The sequence below is a fragment of the Artibeus jamaicensis genome, unplaced genomic scaffold, assembly GCF_021234435.1.
Source record: "Artibeus jamaicensis isolate MK-2021 breed Jamaican fruit bat unplaced genomic scaffold, CSHL_Jam_final scaffold_537, whole genome shotgun sequence".
Classification (NCBI taxonomy): Eukaryota; Metazoa; Chordata; class Mammalia; order Chiroptera; family Phyllostomidae; genus Artibeus; species Artibeus jamaicensis.
In genome coordinates this window covers 10,233,664-10,259,582 of record NW_026522047.1, presented here as the reverse complement: position 1 = coordinate 10,259,582, position 25,919 = coordinate 10,233,664, and the positions used below count along the sequence as shown (strand labels likewise).

At 41.3% G+C, this 25,919-nt stretch overlaps 1 protein-coding gene across 3 annotated transcripts in view; it reads right to left on the bottom strand.

The window, feature by feature from the left end:
• Positions 1 to 18,735, bottom strand: part of PCDH10 (protocadherin 10) — a 38,958-nt gene extending 20,223 nt beyond the window's left edge. For all 3 annotated transcript variants that reach the window (XM_037129815.2, XM_053658156.1, XM_053658155.1), the window contains exons 1-4: positions 16,000 to 18,735; positions 14,362 to 14,420; positions 13,697 to 13,803; positions 5,633 to 5,938 (exon numbers count right to left, since the gene is read on the bottom strand). In XM_037129815.2, the coding sequence (XP_036985710.1) occupies positions 5,633 to 5,938; positions 13,697 to 13,803; positions 14,362 to 14,420; positions 16,000 to 18,624 (3,097 nt within the window). In that variant the 5' untranslated portion in view covers positions 18,625 to 18,735. The remainder of the gene's footprint in view (positions 1 to 5,632; positions 5,939 to 13,696; positions 13,804 to 14,361; positions 14,421 to 15,999) is intronic.
• Between the last annotated feature and the right edge of the window lie 7,184 nt (positions 18,736 to 25,919).

Here is a 25,919-nt window from a genome sequence, read left to right as displayed (position 1 = left end):
CTTGAGTTATAATTTGTTCCTGCTCACAGAATTGAGAAGAGTAAACTATTTTGATCATGAAAATTTAGGTATTAGTTCCCAAGAAAAAAAATTTAATGGAAAAATAGAAAGACTGGTGTGATTCAAAAACCAGAGATTTGTCACAAAGAGATACACTAAAAAAAGTGAGAAAATTAGTTAAGTTTACAATTCTAGATATATTCTTCTAAAGAAGAGTGAGAGAACAAAAATCTCAGAAATAGGTAACACTTAAAAAGTAGCACAACTAGACTAAAAAGTGGACAGAAAAGAACATCTACCTGAAAAGGAAAAAAATCTGGGGAAAGATGTCTATGCATTTAGTGATGGATATATCGGATGAGACACATTAAAAAGACAGCGAGCAGAGGGGAGAGGGGAGGAAATTTAAGAGGAAAAAATGGGAGGGATTTAGAGAAACAAGTATAAAGGACACATGGACAAAAACTAAGGGGGGTGGAAATGGGAGGGAGGTGGGGTGCATGGGGTGGGGTGGGCTGGGATGGGAGAAATAAACAGAAAACTGTACTTGAAAAATAACTAAATAAAAATTTTTTAAAAAGACCACGTTATAAAAATGCTTATTTGTGGACTCGAATGTTTGAGGAAGTGATGTTATCTTTACGAGATGACAGGAAGACACTAGGCTTGGAGAAAACACTACACAGTGATATGCAAATAGGAGGATAATGTGTATGAATATGAAAGTTTCATTGTGAATTCTATGTGTACTCTTACCACACAACTGAGTTCAACAAGTGACAAAAACTTACAGAAGGCAGACTGAGGTCAGGAAGGGAGTAGAAGAGATGTGACTAAAGAAACCATGCTCTACAATTTCAATTAAAAAAAAAACCTTAAAGTCTTCAATGGAATTAATATAAATGCCCAAAAGAAATTTCTCTAAATGAGGTTTACTAAAAGCAAAGTCTAGGTAAAACATCAGCAGTATTTTAAATGCAATGTTTTGAAGTTCTGACATGGACGAGTAGCATTGAAATTTCACAAGGCTCAAAAGTAGGCAAAAATAAAGTTAGGTCAGGAGATGGCTGGTGTGGTATTTTGGCAGAGGTGGACTGTTCTAAATGTACCATGACAGGAAGGTCGGAGGAACCATGGCAATTTTGAATAGGTGGTTCCCTATAGCCCTGTGATTCTAGAAAATGTCGTGGATTTAGAATTTAAAAATTACTATGTCAATGTAGGGTTTTTTAAATATTTTATTTATTTATCTTTGGAAGGGAAGGGAGGGGAAGGAGAGAGGGAGAGAAATATCAATGTATGGTTGCCTCTCGTGGGTCCCCTGCTGGGACCTGGCCTACAACCCAGGCATGTGCCCTGACTGGGAATTGACCTGTGATCCTTTGGTTTGCAGGCTCACACTCAACCCACTGAGCTACATCAGCCAGGGCCTCAGTGTAGTTTTTTTCACTTTATTTAATATAATTTATTATTGTATGACTTCATCAAACAAAAGAGTTTTACAAATACATTTGTTTATCTTACCATTATCTTCAATCTCAGTGACTATGTTTATTTACAAGAAATCAACAATTTCCAAATACTTATACTTTTAGCTCTGTATTGTTCAGGCTGATTATTTGCTGGAAGACATGGTTATTTATAGATTTAAAAAAACTTATAAGATCCCTGGCTGGTGCAGCTCAGTGGATTGACCACGGGCCTGTGAATCACACGATTGCGGTTCAATTCCCAGTCAGGGCACATACCTGGGTTGCAGGCCAGTTCCCAGCAGGGGACTCACAAGAAGAGGCAATCATACACTGATATTTCTCTCCCTCTCTCCTTCCCTTCCTCTCTAAAGATAAATAAATAAAACCTTAAAGAAAAAACTTATAAGCTGATTTTCAAAAGGTAAAGCCAAAATCATAAAAAAGAATGATTGCAAAAATAATGATAAAGACGTTGTTTTAACTATTGGGTTTTTCTAAATTATAGAACTTTTACCAATTATATCCTTGAAGTTAAATTATTTTTGTTTCTTATTTGCTGAAATAATTCAGATTGTTTTACGTATAACTTATTGTGTCATTTGAAAGACTAACTTATTTTAAATAAGATGCCTACAATTTTAAATTCTTTAATTCATTGTGATAAAAATGCAATGTTATTTAACTTAATATTAAAGTTAAAGTAATATTTTATTATTTTATTACTCATAATAAAAGGTGACATTAAGCTAAAATTTATTAACATTTTAAAATAAATAAAAATGTTGTGTTGATTTTAAATTATGGTAAACATATTCTACATACTTAAATTTCTTTCCTTACCCTGGCTGGTGTGGCTCAGTTGATTGAGTACCAGACTGAGAACCAAAGGGTTGCCAGTTCAATTATCAGTCTAGGGCACATGCCTGGGTTGAGGGCCAGGTCCCATATAACCCGTAGGGGGCACTTGAAGCAACCACACATTGATGTTTCCCTTTCTTTCCCCTTCCCTTCACCTCTTTAAAAATAAATAAATAAAATCTTTAAAAAATAATGCTTTAAATTTTTTTTCTTTCCTCGATTTTTCAGTGTGTCCCTTTGGTCTTTTTGAGAGTGTTAACAAGTGACAACACTGTAACAAAAATAAGAAAAAATACTCATGACTAATGAGGCAAGTATGAATATATGGGTTTTCAGAATTACTCCTAATTAAAAAAATAAGTTGCATATTCATTAAATGCATCACGCATGCTCTTCAGGGACATTTCCTTTTAAAAAGGAAGCATGACTGTATTCAGCTATTAAAAACACAAAGTATACTTTTTAACACGTGTATACATCTAGTCTTGTGTTAAAATCAGTTTTCTGCAATTTTTAATTTTAACCTTAGCAGTCAGAAGTATGGAAATGGAAAGTTCTTGGGTATAGACAATGATTTCAGTTATACAATTAAGCATATCACTATTTCCCTGTCATCGTTGTATAAATGGCAGTGGTAACCTTAGTGGGCCTTTTCTAGAGCTTTACAAAATAACTAAAGTTACAGCAACTTTCCTGAACATCAAAATGTTCACTGTAAAACTAAGTGCATGGTTAGTAAAAGAAAAACTGCCACCTCAATAATTATTTAAACATTCTGATTAACAATTAGTGTCCATTTTTAGCTTCTTTAATTACGTAAGGGATGTGTTTTCAGTTTAGAAGATGAGGATATTTCCATTGCCAGTGATAAATGAAACAACTCTTAACAACTCTCACCGTGTGGATTTGGAGGGCAGGGTGATCAGAGGGGTTTTGGCTTACAGACTGTACTATCAGATTAACCATAGAATTGACCGGGGCTATTAAATCAGAGCTGTGATATAATTTGAAGATACTATGTGAGCCTAAGATGACAGTAAACACTAGAAGCTAAAAAATAGTCAGATGGGATTAAAATTATAGGAAGAACTAAAGACAATACAAGTAAAAACAAAATAGCCATTGTTCTACTTATTTCTCATGCAGATCACAATTCATCCTAAACCCAATATTTTGAGCAATGTGACTGGCTAAAACAGAAAAAAAATAAATTGTTATTAAAACTAATTTACTCTAATACATATCTGGACAATATGTAAATAAATCCAATTTTTTTTTACAAAATAATAGATGTATTCTTCGATTTCTAGAAATACACATAACTGCCAACATATAACTTCTGATATCAGGTTTCTAAATGGAAACATTAGGTTCTTAGGAATTAGAAAACTTTTCATTAAAATATATGCAGCATTAACATTTGCATTAATAAATTGTTACTGTGATACTTAAAATTAAAGAGAAAAACTAGTCATTGGAGAAGAAATATTTGTAAATGTTTAAATTTTTACTTCTATATGTAAGCAAAACTTCAAAATTCAAACTCACTAGAGCAAAAGAGGTTGAATCAATTTTTTCACTATATTTGATGAATACTTACAAATTGATATATACAAAGAGAGAAATACTTGTATTTATTTAGAAATACAAATTTGAGTTACTTTGAATCATGTTTTTTGACTTTTTGTGTTGAAATCATTGATAATGTATCTCTATAATGTGTATTCTAAAAGTGAGAATGTTTAAAATTAGGAAAAGTTTGGTTTTAGATAACAAATAATATTTAAAATCAAGGATTCTGTTTGAGGACAAAAAGCTACATCCAGTTCTCATCTATTAAAATTTGACTTTGAGTTATTTTAAGTCACGTGTGGATGTTTCAGCCAAACTTCAGGACTTCAGCATTCGAATTACATATTTATTATTATTAGATGTTTCAGTACTTTTCCCCCTAAGTATTTGTTTTCCTTATATTTTATAATTTTGAAAATAAATTAAAACAAATATTAACTATTTAGAGGGCAGCACAAGTCTTTGGTTCTGAAATATTAAAATACTACATTATGCTAAGGGAATGGCATTTCTAAGTAATTTGAAAAGCTGAACATACCCCTTTGTATAATAACATTTGGTCATTGTCACCATCACAATGTATGTGTCTGATGTAGTCATACAGTGTAGTCACACGACACGTCTATTTTTATTATCAATGGTCAGACTAGTAGTCACGCCTTCAGTGGATTCGATTGGTGCCTTTCACATTTATACTCATAAGAGCTAATATATATGTTCTCTTTTTTCATCCGATTTCATAAAAGTCATAAAAGAAATGATATATATCCGATCTATCTTATTTTTTGTTTCTACCTTATGGTTCGAGGATTTTTTTTTTGCCACTAGGCAATGAAAGTAAGCAAACATCATGTATGTTGGATTTGCTATTTAAGATAAAAGTCATCTTTTGAACGAGTTGTTATGAGTTTCACCCTTATCGCTCATGTGGTTTGACCAAAATACTGAATTGTCAAGAGCGTTTATCCACTAACTAAACAGAAAAGATTCCGACATAGCAGACAATAAATGGTTTAATTTCATTACTAAGATCCTCAAAGGAAATATCCTACAGGGAATCTCAAAGCATTTTTATTTTTCACAGTGGTTGTATAAAACAATCCACCAAGAGAACATGGTCCCAAGATTAAAAAAAACAAGTGAAATTATCAAAGTTTCAGTGTTAGAAGACTATTATTTGAAATAAATAAAGAATATTGCTTTCATCACACATTTCCTCTGGTTTGAGTCAGACTTGTATCCATACCAACATATTACTAAACCATGCCTCATGGTCAAAGTGAAGGCTGCGCTGATTTCTGAATTTAGCATACTGCGATTGATGTCACTATGGTAAAAGAGGGGTTAGGCAGTAATGCTGGCGTCAATACGAAAATGAGATCGCTCAGCGACTCAAGTGTTATGTTTTTCTTCCTTGATTAAGCCCTTCAAAAAACGTGCAAGAGAGCAATATTCAAAGGAAATATGAAGAGCACTTGAAAAATGTTTTCAACAACATCAAAAGTATTGTTTTTGATTGTTGTTGACAATCCTGTCCTAACACAGAAACCTGTCTCTTCCTGTTAAGTATATTCATGTTTCCAGAGCAAAGCGCTGCCTGCATCCAAGAGTCACTGTTATCCTTGTTTCTGAAAACAGCTTGAACTCTTATTTTTATTAAGAAGAATGACGTGTTGCACTTGATTCCCTCAAGGGGAACACTTTGATACAGCCTTTTATGTAATACTTACTCAAATATGGTGGTTTGTAAGGCGCTCGTGTATTAGACAGCAGTCCATCCAGCTCTTTCCTCTCCAAGGTGCTGTGAAGGGCCTTCTCTTTGCCGAAGGTGGAGAAGGATCGCTCCGCCCCAGGCTGGGCTTCTGGAGTTTCAAACACCTCGGTGTCTGGAACAGAGTCCATGCCGGGAACGTGCAGATTGCTGCGATAATCAGCAGCCTGGCGCCCATCAGAAGGGACGAAAGAAGGCATCCAGCACCTGTCCGAGTGGCCCAAGGCTTTACATTCCTCGGTGCAGTTGGAGAAGAGATCCATACCTGTGAGCGGGAAAGAGACAGGCTGCAGATTCAGGCTTCACCAACACGGCCAGCTGCGTGGCAGTGAAGGGTTACAGACAGCACGGAGTGGTGTCTGAAGTCTTCACAAGGGTTCTTTCTGTCTTAACCTGACAGGGACCGAAAATCTCTCTGTATTATTTTGTCAAGGCAAAGAAGCCTCTGAGATAGATGTTTCTAAATTACTCCAGGGAAGGAAAATGTAGTGGCTCTAAATTTTGTAAAATAATTTAGAAATGCTGAGTGGAAAAAGAATGAATATATTTTTTAAAATCTCTGGTGATGTTCATAACAGAGAAAAAGACGAGGGGACGACTTTTTCTAATCCATAATCTCTAATGATGATACCTCATCTGGACTTTTGTTTTCAGAAGTAAAATTGCAAGAAATATGCAAAGCACTGAAGTTGCTGTGCAGATGATGAAATCTGAACATGTATCCCAAAGCGAAATTCTACAGAACACTGGCATATATATTGATAAACCAGTAAATAACAAGAAGGAAATAAGATTTTATGAGTGGCCAACAACATGCTTCCCTAGGCTTCTGGGAAATTACTTCCTGAAAGATAATTCTCAATGACACCCTGGTAGCCAATATTACTACACACCACTTATCATTCACCACCTTAGCCAAATGCAGAACAAATGACTGTAATTAGTGAAACCAAGGTAACCAAGTGCTATGTGAGTCGACTGCAGATACTATTGACAAATACCTTATTACTTGTTCTATATTGGAAACCACAGGTCCTGGCCACCACAGACTGTTCCCTTATCCCAGAAGACAGCAGGTCCTCAAATAAGGTTTCGTCATTTTGTCACAGTGTTGATGAGAAGGCAGAGGAAGGCAACCTTTTTTTTTTTATTAATTGGCCTATGGTATAACTGGTTTATTGTACCCCGTTTCACAGAACCTATCAACGATGTTAAGTAAGGACTTTCGGTGTCATAATTTCCAATGTCAACTTCAAGTTTCATTGTCTCCCATAGATGAACAAGACTATTACAAGACTAATCAGTTACTATCTGACTCGGGCTCAAGAAATTCCATTCAGTTTCTTAAGCAAGACATCACAATTTTGAGTACTATAGAATACTGTTTCATATTTATTTTGATAATTAGCACTAATGCAGAAAAACAAGTCATAAGCCAAGATTGCATTTAGAGGTTTTTCTAAATATAGGAATGCATTTATTGAATATGTTTTTAAGCATGGTCAATTTGCATAACTGAAGTAAGATTGGTCTATACATAAGAAACTGGATCTCATGCCTACCTTCATGGGCTTGTTCTTGTTTGTTTAACTAACAGAGCAATATTTATGTAATGAACACCCTTGATTATTTCTTCCATAAGCATCCTAAGTGATTCAAGCTCTTGAGCAAGTTTCAGTTTTAAATTCCTGGAGGTATTCTTCAACCCCACTGATTTACTTGTGTGCATGTGTATGTTAACATCTGTAGCTATAAAATAAAGAGAATAATTTTTCAAAATCACCAACCCTCTAGGTTATCCATGAATTAAGAACCATTGATTATGTAAATTATGTTTAAAGAAATAATACCAGGCTTCTTATCATATATTAATCTCACTTTCTAATGACGTTTTAACATTCAAATTAAACTATGTATAATGCAAAGTCTAACTTTGATGATAATATTCCACTGACAGTTGTCATGCATAAGTCTGCAAATAAATTACTGATCAGTGAACTGTTGAGGGCCAGCAACGTGAGCTGAAGCCAGGATAAGGTCCAGACTCAGAACCGCATGTAAAACATGTCATTGCTTCTCTAGACATCAGAGGTCAGGGCTTTCTCCTATTGCTGCAAGGAGCTATGTAGAGAGAGAAAGCGGCCAGGGAAAAGAATGTCCCTGGTACACACAGACATACCAGGTAGGTAGAAGTTGGAGAACCATAGAGATTAGTATTGTGGTTCTCCTTATTTACAATGTGGGGGGGGACACCTTTTTTTTACTAGATGGAATGACTGTGAAGAGTAAAATTAGTGTCACCACTTTATTTGAAAAATACAATCAAGTTATATAAAATTTGAAGTTAATAGAATTGTTCAAATACTACGGTAGAATTGTATTATTGGATCCTGACTAAAGAAACCGTTATCGAACGCAAAATTTAGAATAAATTTTTTTCTGCATGACTGAGAAATATAATTTTACCACAAGGTCATTCACAATCTTTCATTTCACTTGGAGGACCTGTATGCAAGGACTCCCATATTATGAGCTTGATAATATCATGCAGAAAACACTTTAATAAACTAGTCCCTTAATGATATTATGCGGTCATTGTTTAATTATGTTAGGAGGTACTTTTAGTATAATTTGTTTTTATTCATCATTTATAGTCAGTGGTACCCATTTTCTTCCCTTGAAGCAATATGGTGTTCTGCCTCTTTTAATTATCAGAGGCTAGTGAAAAGTCTCTTAGATAATGTAATAAAGTTCTCATGGGTTGAGAACCTGCACAGAAAATGTAGTATGTTCATAAGAAGAGTGGATAAATAAGATAAAGTCTTCTGTTGGGAGAATGCTATTTGACAGAAGAAACAAACCGATTGTAAACAGTGTCCTTAGTTAATACACAGCTTTATATAACTAGGAGGAAGGGGAAGGTGGTGCAAATTGTGCATGAATGTGTCTTACCAGCTTTACTAATAAAGGAAGTGTACACATTTCTAGTGAGAAAAATATCATAGGAACCATTTTAAACAACACAAACAGGACACTGGTGCATTTAAAATAAGTCATGAACACATTGATCGAAAATGGTTATTTCATTTGATTTTTAGACGTATAGTTTGAGAACCAAATAAACTTTTCCCATTACCTATCTTCACCCTAAGAAGCCATTGAAAGTTTAACATTACTTTATCTTTTTTCCTTTATTACTAGCTCTATTAAATATATTATTTTAATGACCAAATAATCGAAGGTATGTTTAAGTTTTACTGTCATAAATGATTATATGACACCCAGGAATGCTACGTATGTAGCACATGACACAGTTAAAATAACATTAAAATGCATATTGCTCTGGGAATGGTTTAATGGCTCAAACTGAAGTCCCAAGATAAAATAAATTTAACTTGATTCTTTTGTCCTCATTCAAATACACTTATTATAGTACCTGTAGGATTTTTACAGTAGAAAAACATAAAACAAACCTCAGTTTTAAAAGTATGGTAGTTTCTAAGCAATATCTTTATATATATATATATATATATATATATATATATATATATGTAACTTCTGATTTCTTCTCCTACTTATTTATTTTCTCCACTTCTCAGAAATAATCCATTCTACCAGGCATGACAGCTGATGTGTTAGACTGCCTGTTCTGCAGATATATTTAGACAAATTTTAAAATATGTCTTTTGTAACTCACAAGTAGGGTGTCCTTTCCAGTCAAAGACAGTGATATCACCTCTGAGAATGAATCATAATTTCAAAAATGTATTTGTATTCAACTTGTACTATTTCCTGATGAACGTAGTAATACAAAACTATGTTACCTTTCTATCTCATGTACCAAACTTTTATTAAAAATGTTTAATATTTTTCAACACACTGTAAGCTAATTTTAAAGAAAATCAACACTTAATTTTTTATTAAGTTTCCAGTCTTCCTTTTACCATGTAATACTGGAAAACTGAGAAATATTGAGTAAAACCACAAAAGCTGCTGTAGTTTTTAGGAAAATATAGTTTGGCAGATATTTATCATCATAATTTGATCATGGAAATTTGAAAATGTCTATCATGATTTGTCCCCAATGTTTATATTTCTCTTCATTTTCTGTCAATTTTGTGTCTTATATATTATTCTTATCATAAATCTCTCCACACCATGATGTGGCTCAGATTTTTACCAAAAACTTTAATGAGCTTTTGCAAACTGTGGTGCAGATTCATTTTATTTGTAAAGTCAAAAGCTTTGCCAGTGTCTAAATTCTTGTTCGAGTTTGAAAAGAGAATTAATATTTATGGAAGGTCAAGGATTCTTGATATTGTCATAGTTGTGCAATGTGTTAATATATTTTGTGATATAATTTATCTACTAGTTTGAATATATTAATAATTTAAATCATTTTATATTTAAGTGTATAGACACATTTTTTAGTATATATCATGTATCAATCTCATAATAATTAGTTAAGAAACAAATACATTTAGAAATTAAGTATCCTTATAACTGAAAAAAAATTAACAGGAGCAATTTGACATTTTGAAGTAAACTATAACAAGTAACTAACAAGATCACTTATTAGGGTTCTTCTCTTCGATATATGTTTAAGAACCACAATTATTAAAAATAAATTCATAATTTATCCTAGTATTATTCACACTGTAAGCATTTTAAGTAAAAAAATGAATAACTTCTTACTACTTAATAGATCTTCTTAGATGTACCTCCAATAATATTATAATATTTAAGAAAATACAATGGAAAATGTTGCATCAGTATTATAAATGAGAAAAAGCTTATCTTTTAATCTAACAATATAAAAATAAATTTAAAAATATATTTCTTTGGAAATCCACTTAGACTGTCTCTGGCTATTTAAGCTGTGATTAATCATTTTCCCCCTTGTGATGATTTATCCATGCATTTACCACATCTCCTTGGACTTCAGCCACATCTAACCAATACATCAATAGCGCCCTGAAAAAAACGGAAAGCACCTTGACAAGCCTGGAGGAAAAAAGTGCCACAGAGCAGTGGTCAAGCCGAAGACTCTTACCCATAGAGCCAGGTGCAGTGGGAAACTGAAAAGCTTATGTGGTTCTCTGTGCAGCTGCCTCTGTATTTAAAGCCCTTCTATGAGCAAAATTGGTGACTGCAAAGGGCTGAGAATGAGGACAAGTGGAGGAGGGGAGGGGAAAGAACAAAAAAGAAAACTATTCATAGAAGAATAAACGGAAGGCATATCTAAATAAGCACATACACGGTAATGTTAACACAGGAAAAGAAAGTGGGAACTAAATAGGTGAAGCACTGAGCTAAATGGTAGAGGAAATGCAGTATGGAATAAGGTTCAAACTGAAGGAGAGAATTCAGAATCTATATCTTGCCAGAGTTATTTTTCCTTGATAATCTAACCTTTCCCTGCTTAAAACCCAGCTGAGTAAGATTTGCTGAATAGTATAAAATGTTTTCATCATAAACCTGAAAATATATGTGCTATGGAAATTTCCTAAATATTGCAACGCTGAAAGATCATTAGTACCTGGTTTTTCAAGGAAATAAAACAGATGGACTTATTTACCTGAAATGGGCCTAAGTTTCAGAAAATATTCTCGCTATTTGGTGTGGGATTTATGGTATACAACATCAGTGAAAAAAACATTAAGTAAAAGCATTTTCATTCTCTGCACTGGAGGTTGTACACTTGGAAGAAGACAGTCAAATCATTCTTAAAATAAGATTAGACGTATTAAAACTGACTGCAATTCAGCACCCGGAGGTGCGATGACTTCTCGATGAAAGTGTGCGGTGCCGGTTCTGAAGCAGCTATTCTGTGCCCTTCTGTAGGGAAGGCACACAGTGGCTTCCCTACAACTGCTAATGAAATGCAGAGACTGCAAATGCTGCGACACTTTTACAGGCCCCAAAACTTAAAGTTGGGGGGAAAAACTTGCCATTTGGATAAAGAAAAAGGAAAACCACCTAACTCTTTAAAAATGGTTTTCAGAACACAATTTGTCAGTTTACTTTTCCTCTGAATGCTGCGACATCTCAACCAATCTGATAGAAACATTCCCCAAAGGGCAACCCTGAGTGTCTGTGAGATACAAGAGCTGTTGAGCAGGCACAGGAGTGGGACTATCTTCCCATCCATCTTCCAAATTTAGTCTTTTGTGTTTTGTTTTTTTGCAGATGTTTACTCATCTCTCTCTCTTCAGTTATATTATGACAGCTCATTGTATCTGAGGGACAAAACTAATTGAAATATTCAGTGACACAGGAGTGCCACGGGGGGTGGGGGGAGTAGGGTGGGGGGTGGGAAAGGAATAAAGTGCATCCCAGGAAGCATGCAGCAGATACCCTGTTTTTAATGTTACAGATTTTGTTTTTAAAGTTTTGAAAGACTGTTAAGTTGGAGACTCTGAGAGAAGAAGAGCAATGCACAATTCTAAACGTACAGCTTCTTAAAGATAACAATAAATCATATGCCACATATAGGCCAAAAATAAAAGGGACTTTGTACTCAAATATAAACTTCTGGCAAGAGCTGGGTTGTTGTCAGGTTCCCAGACACTAAATAGATGCTCTGTTCACTTAGCGTGAAGGCCCGCAAGGGGCAGGGACCTCCGGGGTTTCTTGGCAGTTCTCAAGTCTCATTAGGTCTGCATATTAATGACTTGCAGCAATATAAAGAGACCCTTGAGCAGCCTTTCCCCCCCCTCCTGCCTGTGTTTCCCAAGCCTAAGGCAGCCTCAGACATAGGGCACATTAGCCCAGTCTTAGGCTTGCATTCGCCCCTGCTGCCCGGCGACCATGGGGTGTGTCCTGCCCTTCCATGCATGGCCTGCGTGCCATCCAGACTCACACCAAGTGTGCTGAATGGGCGTTCTCAAGGACCAATGTCACCTTGAAAATGAGGACCCTATCACTCTATGCTTATGTCATTGACTAAAATAAAGCTCAAATTGTAAGTGAAAGGAGTCAAACCCTGGGAGGATCCGAAGACGGACATTCTTAGAAGTTGCAAAAATTGACCTCCCTTTCCATTTTCTTATGTGTCAGATAAACACAAACCTTCTTCAGAAAATAAAAAGTAAAAAAAAAAAATCAACAAGTACCCTTTTAACCAAAGTGCAAATGAAACAAAAAGAAAACGTAAACTTTATGAATTTTTTTCATTATTTTAAGGTACGTATTTTATTTCCCTTAAGTGTTTTCCTTATGGGTTAGTAAGTGGAGTTATCAGGGTCCTACAAAATGTAGGATTTTAAAAGATTAAATTTATATAGAAAAATTAAAGCAAAATATATAAAGTCAAATAAATTTTTAAAGTATGTATCCCATCACAGGCCTGTCAATGACAACCATTAAGCCCACACAGAAGTACATGGAGTCCCCCTTTTAGACAGGTGATGGGCTCTGCTGAACAGATGAGGAAACTCAGCATGCTTCAGAAAACGCCAGCTGCCAAATGTTTCCTAATGTCCTGAGGCCCAAGGACTCAGGGTGGGAAATCCTGCTTCCCACCTACCTGGGACTTTTAATCAGCATCTGTTCTCTCATTCACTCCTCAGTGGCATGCAAGACATTTGGATACTAGTCCCCAGTCACCCACTTGTCCTCTTGTGACCTTGTACAGGTCAATCAATTTTATTAATCTTCAGTGACCATTCACAAACAAATCTAATGATACCTCAGTGAACTGAAGAGGGGGGACTGGCCCAGGTGAGAGATCTATGGCTTTTAGCATGCACTATAACTCCATTAAAGCACATTACATCAGGAAGAAATATTTCATATTCTAATGTATTCCACAATGAATTTCTAACTTTAACTGTCCAAAGGAACATTGCATTTCCATAACCCTCTTCGAGTATATGTTTATCAACATAGGTTGACACCATGCATTTCTGTACACGTACCAACATTAAATTTGCAAAGGAATTACCTAAGACATCATCCTTTCTAGATTTTTTTTTTTTAATTATAAAAGTCAGCACTCAGGTCGCCCTTTGATCACACTTACCAGCTGACTGGCCACGGTTGGTGGCATCGTGATCACTATCTCCCTGCTCACTGTCTCCATGCCCACTGTCCTTAGAGCTCACTATGTCCGCTTCCTGGAATGCAGAACTAGAAGCACAAAAACGTGAATATTAGAATTTTTTTTAAGGTGAAGTAACACAGAAAACATTCTTCTGCCACCACATGGTCACTGGTGGCGCTGCAGACACATAGACTCGGCTCTATTTCTGCAGAAAGCCTGTTTTCATCAGCTTAAGCCCAACTCTTTAAAATCGAGCGTTAGCAGTCAGTTCAAGCCCTTTAAGGCATGTAAGGTCTAGGCAGCATTGTATGACTGGAGCTAAGTTTATGTCTATATCATTTTTATACAGGAGCTTTGCATATACACCTGGAACAGTTAGGGAGACGATTGGAAGCAGTGTAGGAGTGAAAACTGGCAGAATAGGTATGTTTAGTAACTTCTATATAAACAAAATACACCCATACTTTAATGTATTACCTAGGAAACACAGCATAATTAGTATTTATGACCTGCCTTAATTGAAAGCACTTTATATGTTTTATATTTTAATATTGAATAATATACCTAATTCTTACTTACAGGAGGTAGTAGCTTGTTTATACACCAAGCTAGGAAAAAAAAAAAGAAAAAGAAGAAGTTCATACCTGTTAACTCGGCGAGGTCTGTCAACTAGGTAGCTGAGCTCTGCTCTCTGGTGTTTAGTCTAGGAAAAAAATAAATATATCAAGAGCATTTGCATGCTAAGGGTTTAACTAATAGTTTGCTTTTGAGGTTAGGAACTAATTCTAGCTTCCGTAATTGTGTGTATTTGTATGGATTTCCAGGCTGTTCTCAGATCTTTGCCCTCCTGCTGGGTAAGGGCAGGGGGATAGATAGACACAGAAGACACATCCAGCTTAGATTTTCAGTGCAGGTTTCAAAAATGCAGAAATAAAAGGCCATTTTTTCAATGTGTGGGTGTTTTTGAGAATGCAAATGACCTCATAGCTGGGGCTTCTAAACTTTTGTCTCTAATAGAGTCAACCTAGTTATTTCCTGCAGTCTTCCTTCCCATGGCCTAGAACAGTGTTTAGGTGCATCCTGGTTGACACAAGAAACACAGCACGCTCAATAAGCAAAAAAGTTGGGATGTTTTGTGGAATTATTTTGTTGTTTATTTTCAAAATGTGCTTAAGATACAAATGAGCTGTACAAATAGTCATGAAAGTCAGTTAATAATATCTAAGACTCAAATAAATAAAATAACCTGCCAAGGAAGGAGTGATTAACCCTCCCTCCAGCCAAAATCTTTCTCCCTCCAAAGACCCTCTGTATGACCTCCCCCCCCACCCCCACCTCCACCACCCACACACCTCTTCTGGTCCAAACTTTTTTTTTTTTACATAAACCAACTTTCTTCTCCCTCTCCCTCCCTCCTTCCAGCTTTGCCACTTCTCCATCTTTTAAGAAATCAGAATTGACAAGCCGAGTTCTTGGATGAAGAAAGCCAACAACAGTGATATATCAGAAACAGTGGCAAGAAGGTGATTGTTAGCTAAAAGATATATTTAAGACAATACTCGTTGGAGCCTTCCATTTAGTTTACGCTTACAGGGGTTTGTGCCAACGCAACTTCATTCAAATTCTCACTGTGTGAGCCTTGGCTTCAAGAGCACCTGTAAATGCTGTCCAGAGCAGAACTGAAGGCTTCTCTTCAACCCGAGTTCAGAGGACAAGAATCTGATAACTCATTCACTACAACATGCATTCGAGTTTAGACAACTGTGCAAAGTTAAACAATCTATAGCTTACTTTTACACGCGACTGAAAGCATTGATAAACAGGGCAAAAACAAGTGTAACTTTATTAATGCCTGTGACAAATGCAAAGAGAAAAAGATCTTTGCCAGTGCCAGCAAGTGTCCCCATCCCATTCCCCTCTGTCCCCTCCCATTTTCCCCTTCACTCCCAGATTTCTGAAATGGGAAACGACTGAGAGTGAGAGGGGGTTAGAATTTTAAAGCAAAGATGCCAGAGAGAAGAAAGAGGTGGCAAGCACCAAGGAGAGGGAATGAAAATCAACGTGGAGGGGTGGGGCACAGAATATTAGGGACAACACGTAGTTTAGGTTACACACAAAGGGGTGGAAGAGGGGGACCCCCCCTTTCATACCCCTACAAAGATACAAATAAGCTAGTATCCTAAAAATCAATACACAGTGCACCAGAGAGAACAAGGGCCGGGCTAGAGGAGGCTCTCAGATGGAGGAGATGAGAGATGGTGGTCTTTTCGCTTCAGCCTTACCTCGTTGGACAAAATGCTTCCGTTGGAGATGATGTCGGGCTGCTGGTCTGTGTAGCCGGTGACGATGGCCCCGCAGGGGTTGTGCTCAGTGTCCGTACTACGAGAAGGGCTGCAGGGCTTAAGGAACATCAGGTCGGTCTTGGCAGACTCAGGGGTCAGGCAGACCTGGTAGCAGTAATTCTGGTTGTGGTGGTGGGAGCTAAAGCCCCCGGACTCCTCCACCGGCACTTGGGCCGGGTTGCTGGGTACATTGGAACTCTGCACCAGCATGATATCAGACTTGCTGAGTTTCTTCTTGCGCGCCCGAGCTTGCCGGCCGCAGCAGGTCGAGCCCCCGCCGCCGCAGCAGCAGCAGAGGCAGCAGTCGCTGGCCAGACACGTGTAGATGTTGAGCTTCTTCTCTTTTTGACAACGCACAGCCAGCACGATCATGGCCAGCAGGAAAATGAAGGACACCGAGCCCAGAGCGATGATGAGGATGAGGGTGAGGTCCAGCGAGGTCTCCCCGCCGCCAGAACGGCTGGGGCGCTGGTGCTCCCCTGTCCCCCCGCCACTGCCCCCGCCCCCGCCTTGGGGCTCGACTGCGCCATCCACCAGCTGCACCATCAGGGTGGCGGTGGAGGACAGAGGAGGTTGCCCGTGGTCCCGCACCTCGATCACCAGCTCGTAAGGCCGCTGGGGGTCGCGCTTGGCGGGCACCCGGCGCGCTGTGCGGAGCTCCCCGGTGCGCCAGTCCATGCGGAAGAGGTTCATTTCGTTGCCCCGCACAATGCTGTAGGTGAGCCGGGCATTCTCGCCGTCGTCTGCGTCCACTGCGGCCACACGGGTCAGCAGGTAACCGGGCTCCGCCGAGCGGGGCAGCACCTCGCGCGCTGGCGTCCCATTGCGCCCTGGTAGCGGCGCCACGATGGCAGGGGCGTTATCGTTCTGATCCACGATGAGTATGTTGACGGTGGCGTTGCCAGCCAGGGCCTGGGGACTGCCGGCATCCCGGGCTTCCACCTGAAAGCTGAAGTCCTTGAGCTGCTCGTAGTCGAAGGAGCGTAGGGCGTACAAGTAGCCGTTCTCGGAGTTGATGGACACGTAAGTGAAGACGCTCATGCCCTGGATCTGGCACTCGAGGATCGAGTAGGCTAGTTGGGCGTTGGCGCCCTCATCGCGGTCGGTGGCGCTCACCGCGTAGATGTAGGCGCCCGGCACGTTGTTCTCAGTCACATAGACGTCGTAGACCGGCTGGTTGAACCGCGGCGCGTTGTCGTTCACATCTGACACTCGCACCTGGATCGATTTACTGGTGGAGAGCGCCGGCTCACCCCGGTCCCGTGCCACCACGGTCAGGGTGTAGGAGTCCCCCGCCTCTCGGTCCAGGGGCGCCTCGGTCACGATGGTGTAGTAGTTCTTGAAGGAAGACTTGAGGCGGAACGGCACATCCCCTAGCAGCTCGCACTGCACCTGCCCGTTCTCCTCTGAGTCGCGGTCGGTCACGCTGAACAGGGCCACCACTGTGCCGGGCGCCGCGCCCTCGCTCACCGCCTCCTTCACGGTGCTGAAGCTGATCTCGGGCGCGTTGTCGTTAGCATCCAGCACTCGCACAAGCACCTTGCAGTGTGCGGGCACGGCGTTGGGGCCCAGGTCCTTGGCTTGCACGTACACTTGGTACACCGGGCTCTCTTCGTAGTCCAGCTCGCCGCTCACCTCCAGCCGGCCTGTGCGCGGGGAGAGTCCAAAGAGCTCCCGCGCCCGGGGCGAAATGTGGCTGCTGAAAGAGTACACGACCTCGCCATTCTGGCCCTCGTCTGGGTCTGTGGCATTGAGCTGGATCACCAGTGTGCCCGGCGGCGAGTTCTCCGGTAGGGACACAGTGTAGACGGGTTGGTCGAAGGCGGGCACATTGTCGTTGGAGTCTAGCACTCGGATGGTGAGTAGGGCCGTGCCGGTGCGTTGCTGCTGGGGGGGCAGGCCCCCTCCCCCGCCGCCTCCCCCTCCTTCACCTCCTCCTCCCCCTCCTCCCCCGTCCACCGCGGTCAGCACGTAGCGGTGCACCGCTTGCTGCTCTCGGTCCAGCGGCTTTTCCAGCACCAGCTCGGCGAATCGGTTGCCATCCCCCTGGGTCTGCACGTCCAGGGAGAAGTAGCTGTTGGGGGTGATCTCATAGTCGCGCAAGGAGTTGGTGCCCACGTCTGGGTCGAATGCACTCTCCAAAGGGAAGCGGGTGCCCGGCGTGGCGCTCTCAGAGATCTCCACGGTCAGGTCCGGCTCTGGGAAGGAGGGGGGGTTGTCGTTGATGTCCAGCACTTCGATCTCCACCCGGAACAGTTCTAAGGGGTTCTCCAGGAATACCTCCAGGTGCAGGACGCAGGACGGGCTCTGCTTGCAGATTTGCTCACGGTCTATCTTCTCGTTCACGTACAACACCCCGGTCTCCAGGTTGAGGTCCAAGTATGGGGTCCGGGAATTGGGCACCGTCTGAAACCTGCGAGCTGAAAGTTTTGTAATGTCCAAGCCCAGGTCTTCAGCGATATTCCCCACGAAAGTGCCATGTTCCTGCTCCTCCTGCACCGTGTAGTGAAGCTGGGAAGAGACTCCTTCCACCATCCAGAGCAAGGCGAATAATAGCACAATCATCTCCAAAGGGGAAGGAAGCAGCTTCCCGCAGCCAGTCAGCCACCCAATCACCTCCCCCACCACTACGAGAAAAAAAAAAAAAACAACAAATAAAAGTGCGCTATGTGGGGGGCTCTCCTGGCTTTCTGTCCTTAAAAAAATCTTATTCCTTTTGCTTCATTTTAGGACTTCCCCCAATTCAGCCTCATTTTTCAATCTTAGCGCAGAAAGGGTGACAGGCGTCCCCTTTCCTCATCTGTAATCTTCCCACTGACCAATTAATAAAATAATAATAATACAATAGTCAGCGTCCTTTATTCCGACAGTCTTGGCGCAACGCGGCGCTAGCAAATCCCAAGGAGCAAATTCCGATATTTCAAGACTGTCCTCGGTTTGTCTTCCTGCTGATGGGAGGAGAAGGAGGAGGAGGGAAAGAAGGAGGAGGAAGATGAAGAGGAAGAGGAGAAGGAAGAAGAGATGCTGCCGGCACCGCTGAACATGCCTCTTAATGTCAACGGCGGGCAAATGCAAAAGGGCTTAAAAACAGCGAGAAAATGTTGTGCCGGAAAAGCACAGACTGGCTCTGCAGCATAAAACTTTCATTCTCTTCATTTCTCCGGATGGATGTTCTTCTTGGCATTTTTCCCCCCTGTTTCGCTCTATTTGAATGTTTTAGCTCTCATGTCTTGTCTCTCTCCGTCCTCATCTCCACCGTCACTTGACTCTCGGTCACTGAGATGAGATGTTTCTTTTCCGCTGTTTCCTTCCCCAGCCTTTCCCTCTAACCTGTCTCTCTTCCTTCCACTCCTTCCCTCCTCCTGCTTCAGCCTTAGAGCCTGTGATCTACGCTGGCAGTTTCTGAGCTCCGAGCGCAACGCTTCTGTGTTTTTGCGCAGCGCCCTCATTCTGCCAACCAATCCCTGAGGAGCACCGCCCACCGAGCCAATGTTCATTGGCTGCACCGGCCGTCAAGTTGATACGTCACCCGGTACCGGGCGGGGCGAGATAGAACCCGCGGCCCCGCGGCGGTGGTGAGTGTGAGTGCCGAGAGAGACAGAGAGAGCCGCCCCGCAGGTCCCGAGGCGCTTGCTGGGGACGCTGCCGCGGAAAGTTCCCAGTCCCCAGCCGCAGGTAATGGAGAGGGAATAGAGAGGTTCCCCTGTTTGCATCAGCAAATGCTAAACCACAATAGCAACAGCAGAGCGGTATCCTCTCTCAGGAGCGGGGTTTCCAATGACGCTGACATTCTTTTTCCTTTAAGGTATTTTCCTTGCTACTGATCACGGAAATAAATCACCGAGAACGGGAAAAAGTTGCAGTGTGACCATTAATTGGCAGGGGTTACCTAATGAAGGACCTCTGGCAAAGACTGGCAGGACATTTAAAAAAAAAAAAAACCAAAACGGGTATAATATGGCCTGTGTCAAACTGAGCGTGAGGGTGTGCAAGGGCCGCGTGGAACAGGAGAGAAGCAGTCGAGTGTGGGGCGGAGGTGGGATTCAGGCCCGGGGTCAGGGCTGGCCTCTCCCACAGACTTGCAAACTCCGTAGACTCACCTCTTCTGTCCTCATTGCAGACCCACTCACTATACTGCTACCAACTAGATTAATTCTCCCGGGGACCCAGTTTGGTCTGTGATCGCTCTGAGCAGTGACTGAAGAGCTCGTTTCGTTTGAGCTCTGCCTCCAGCCCGCCGAAAGCTCGGCTCGTAGCGTCGGGCATCGGGCGCCCAGTACCCAGCACCGCCGGGAGCTGCCCTGCGCCTCTGCACACCAAGTGGTACGTGGCGGCAGCGCGCGCAGGTTATTTTCTGCTTTATTTCTGACAATTGGAGATCCCCCCCCCGCCCCGCCCGCCTCCCCTGGCACCGATTCTTGCCTAGAGATTATTGCACTAGCGCTGGTTGAGTGCAGCGAGGCGGTGGAGAACTCGGGCGTGAATGGGGGGCGGGGATTGCATCGAGGCCGGGAACCAGCGCGGCCCGTGTGTGTGTGTGTGTGTGTGTGTGTGTGTGTGCGCGCGCGCGCGTGCGTGTGTGTGTGCCGCTGCGGGTGTCTGCCAATGCGCTGGCACATTTCGGAAGCTTCCATCCATCCTCCCTGGCCCAGGCGCTCAGCTGAGCCTGAGCCCCAACGGACGCCTGCACCCGGGTCCCCGGGTCCTAAAGGATGCGCTTGGAGAGCTCTGAGTGTCCACTCGCGGGGCTCGGGGGGGCAAAGCGGCGCGTCCACGCGCCCAGCTCCTGTGAAGTTCAAATACAGAGCGAACTCGTTCATGCTAGAGAGAAGATTCTACATGTCAATTCTACAAGAAAAGATTTTAAAAACAGTTTTTTAAGAATTAATTAATGGGTGGTAGGAAGGTTGTTGATTCACTAAATCAGCTCCTGTTCACTAAATCTGTCTCCTTCTTGAGCTGCAAAATACGAAGGTCCCTGTGGCTTCTGGGTATTAAATGACCACAGAGTGACACCGCCACAACCTGCGGGAAAAGGAGATTTCCCCCCCCCCCCCCCCGACCCCATAATTTGCTGTTCCTTCCTGACAGGGGATTGAGGAGCGCGAGAGTCGGTGGAAGCGATCGCAGACTGAGCCGTGCCCCCGCCGGCCCCGCGAGGGCGTGCCTGCGCCCTGCCCCCGCCCCCGGCTCTTTCATGGAGACCGGCCCTGCCTTGGAGCGGTTAGAAGGAACGGATGCCAGCAAAAATGGCTAATCCTTTCCCAGCTGCAGTGAATTGATGACTAGCCAAAGCCAAGTGAAAACCGCTGCAGTTAAAATGACTGTAGCGTCACGTCCTGCGACTGAGAACGGAGCGGCACTTTATAAAAGGACCTGTGGATCAATGGAAAGATTATAGTTTATCTGAATATTAATACAGCGTCGCGTCTGTACTTTTACCCCTCCCCCCTTCGTTTTCTTTAGACCCGCAGGAATTAAATGACATGTTTTTGAGCTCTTCAAGCTGACGCCTCAGAATACTGGAGCATTTTTTTTAAAATGACGGTAATTTTTCTAATGTTTTCATTTGTACGTATGGACACACTTGTGTGTGTGCGCTCGTGTGCGTGCGTGTTTGCGTGTGAGAGCCATGCGCCTGAATGACAATGCAGATCCAGAAATTGGGGAACAGGTTTGTGCTCTCAAAATGCAGATGAAGTTCGAGCAGACTTGGGGCGTTCGCGGAGAGCCGGAGAGCGTCCGGAGGTGGAGGCGAGGACGTGCAGAGATGGCCAGATTTGCCTGTAAATAATCACTACATCCACTATAACGCTTGAGCGCCCCCCTCCCTTTTTTTCTTTTTCGTGGCAGTCGAGTTTGAACGGGGACCCTCTCCGCAAACGTGGGTTACAAGCGCCTCCTAGCGGCAAAAGCGGCACAGGGCAAGCCAGAGAATTTTGCTTGGAGCTCTCATTTGGCAGGGCTGGCCTGTTGGGGGCTCTGAAGGATTTCTTGGGTCGAGGAGGCCTGTGCCTGCGCCAGCGACGACGGTCGGGGTCGTCTAGAGGTCTCGCCTCTCTAACTTGTAGTCTCTGATGTGCCCCAGACCCGGCGGGGTGACGATGGGGTCTTCTGCCGCGGCCACCCGCCTACCCCTAGGTAACTCCAGCCAAGCGCAATTGCGAGAGCACTTGGCTGGGAACCAAGATCCAAACAGTGGCACTGATAACCTTTTCTGCCTCCTAAAGCTGGAACCACTAAACAGCCCCACCCTGTTACCCACAAAACAAAACACCACTTTAAATTTTCCTTTTAAAAATGCCTCTAGAGTGTAACTGGTTTATTTCCTCCCTTGCTGTGTCAATCAAGCAGATTTCCCCCTCCCCCTTTTCTTCCTGGCTCTTCCTTTGGTGCACCCAGAATTTAGTGAGCCCCTACGTGTATAAATAGTCTGGGTAGTGGGTTGATGGCCTCTTTGAAATTCAGGATATCATATAATACTGTGTTCCTGAACACCCTATCACTGAAAGGAGACGAGAGAAGTAATCCTTAGGGAACTTAACCCTACCCCTACCCCATGTCCCCGGCAGGAACACCAACCATCTGGACTCAAACAAATTGCATCCCGAAACAGAAGGGGAAAGTGGTTATTATTTGGAAGGAGGTTATCAAAATCAATGTTTATAAAAGCCCTGGCTGGTGGACGAGAGTGATAATGCACTCTTTCACCGGGCTCTAAGTGCAGCAGAAATAGGGAGACGGCAAGGATCCCACAAGTGTGTTAAATTTATATTCACAGTTACATGTTTTGAAAGTAGGTAACCCGGCTGCTTTCTTCCCTACCCTTTTCTAGGAGAGGTGGAAGGGAAAACACGTTGTTAACCAGCCTGTGGATAAATGAGTGTTTGTAGTGGTTTAACTTGACTTGAAAGCAATTTGTCTCTAAATCCTCTTATTATTGCAGTGTACCCAGAGCTTTGAGACTTTTTTTTTAAAGAAATGGAAGACGAAAATTAAAATCTTCAATTAGGCATTTTTCAAAGGCCAGACTGGTCCAGAATAGAGCTAGATGGTTCCGGGCACTCATCCTTTCCAGCAAGGAAAGTGCAGAGAGCAAACGCGGAGGACCTGGGCTGCATCCCCTCTCTGAAGAGGAACCATACAATAGGTTTACCTAACATAAGAGGGAGGAAGGTAAGGCTCTGGAGCCAACACCACAGACAGGGTGTATTAGCTTTTTGTTCATCTGCAATAAAGAGTGACTGTTGACTAGAGATTCTTGGGGGGGGGGTATATTATATATAGCCCGTACTATGCTTTAGTTACTGTGTTTTCTTCTAATGCTTTGGCCCTAACAGAGAACTGATCCATGTTTATGGGCACTGAGAATACTAGATAGTTCTATTAAGCTGTACTTGATATTCAAGGTAGAAATGCCCTCTCTATTTTGTTTAACCTAGTTAACATTGGTGTGGCTTCACATTTCAGTGTCTTTTCAAATGATCAGACAGGGCCAGCATTTTGTTAAACTCTAAACAGTGAATTAAAAGCACTGATGAGCTGAAGCAGCCCTCTAATGCAAAATGACAAATTGCACTTAGGCAATACATGAACAAGAAAATGATTTATGGATTTTTGCAATGGTCTGAGCAAATGAAAGCAACATGAATTATACATCCTAATGCTCATGGTATCATTTTATAATAGTACTGTTTCAGTTCAGATGCTATACTCTCATCCTTTCTATAAGATATTGATCAATAAGAGGTCCAGGAATATTTTTAAATTAGGCAAATGGCATTTGATACTGCTTCCAAATATACATATTTTTCCTGAGTATGGGCGGGTGGTGGTGATGAACATTATACGTGCTAGCATAACATTCCTGTTGGCTCCTTCCCATATTATGTCTTTTAGTGATAAATAGTCCTTCGGATTTATATTTTCTTCCACACCTTCCTTCAGAATCAAGTAAACGGATCTGATTAGGAATGTCAGTCTTTATTGCATGAGGGCCTCCTCTTCCGTAAATCATAATGCATGACCTCATCTTACCCTTTTTCTTTTGTCGCTTTGGATATTGAAAAATATGATTTCTCCAGAATGTCTCTATCCTTTTCATATTTGTTTTGTTCTGTCTTTTTTTAAAATAACACTGTTCAATGTCTTACTGTGTTAAAGACACACCTGAGTCAGTAAAATGGTCATAGCCTAAGTTTTATTTATTTATTTATTTATTTATTTATTTATTTATTTATTTTGGCCTTCATGGACAAAATATATCTATGGCTATTAAATTACAGAAGAAAATGCATTAGATAAAATTTTATATGGCTGTTTTTGGAGTCTGAAATTAAAAATATATATTTACCTTTGTGTTATGAAGAGTGAATGCTCCTAGCATTTTTATTTAACCATGTGTGGTTTGTATAAGTAAGTATTTTAGAGTGTATATAGAATTTTAAGTGAAGATGGTGTCTTTGCCATATTAACACTCAACTACAGAAAACCTCTAATTGTCCAGAAGCCTCTATAGTCATATGATTAGACTTAATCTTAATTATCCAGGTTTATAAAGAAAAAGAAAGATAAAATATTGAATCTTAGAGTCTGCTTTTGACAGCATTAATAATCTCTCTTGCTAAAAGACTATTGAAATCAATGATGTATTTAGGATCGCAAATAACAACCACAAGACATCACACTTAAAAAGCCAGTTGCGTTACTGACAGGGATTATGCGTGAGATTTACTGATGAGGTGGAAATGAACTTTAAAACATTAAAATTGATGTAGAACAATTTCAAAAATTAATTGTAAGCCCTGATTGAGTTTGTGTGAGTAGGAGTAAAGGTGTCTAGACTTCCCCAGGGGGGTTCGTTTCTTATTTGCTAGGGATACAATCAGCATTAGAACTAGTGGTTGGTGAGGATTAACTCTATTCTTAAGGAGGAGCTTTTGACTTTATAAATGCAGAACGAGATCACCCAAATTGTTATTAGGGTTATAGACCATAGTGTTATTTTCTGAAGAGTTTGGAAATGTTACCAGACCATGAAAATAATATCAAACATTACTTGAGATTATATTAGACTTGCAATAGTAAACAGAACAGTTAAATAGACACTTCAACAAAAAGTTGTTTTCTCTAAGTTTGACTGCCTGGTTAATATAACTCTGTATAAGAAACAATTTTCAGGATGCCTTACTTAAATGAGCCTGACAGTGTTATACTGTAAAATGTTTCATTTTATTGAGATGTCTTGTTTACTTTTGTAGGTGAAAGTGACTCACGTTCTAGTGTTCACCAAGCATTTTAATATAAATAATAATATTTTCTCCTATGTCTATAGGCATTACCATCCCAATATCACAGAGAAGGATACTGAGGTTGTTCGGAATTTAAGTGAGTCACCACATTAATGCAAAATTCAAATCCAGGCCTTTTAGGCTCGTGTCAAGGCTCATTTATTACACTCTGTTTATCCAGTCTATCTGAATTGGATTTACTTAGGAGATAAAGAAAAAAGAATGAATTTGGAGATATGGTTCTCGTGTAAGCGACGAGAGTTCTGATTGTATTCTAGTTGGAATAGCCACCCTGGTCAAAACATCCCTGAGTGGAGGCATGAAGGAAACCATGACTATATTTGAGGGTTTTTTAAGTATTGTTTTTTGTCTCTATTGTATTTTCTCCGTTACCATGTATGATTTGTGAGGTTTTGTCGGGAAACCAAAGGTCGAACACGTTGTCTTACAAGTGACTCAGACCCTCAGCAGCCATTGCCTTCCCCAGCAGAAAATGCCTGACATGGCGATCTTGGCTTAAATGACTGAAAGTGGAAACCGGTAAAACAAACTTGTCCTCAAGGAAGGCAG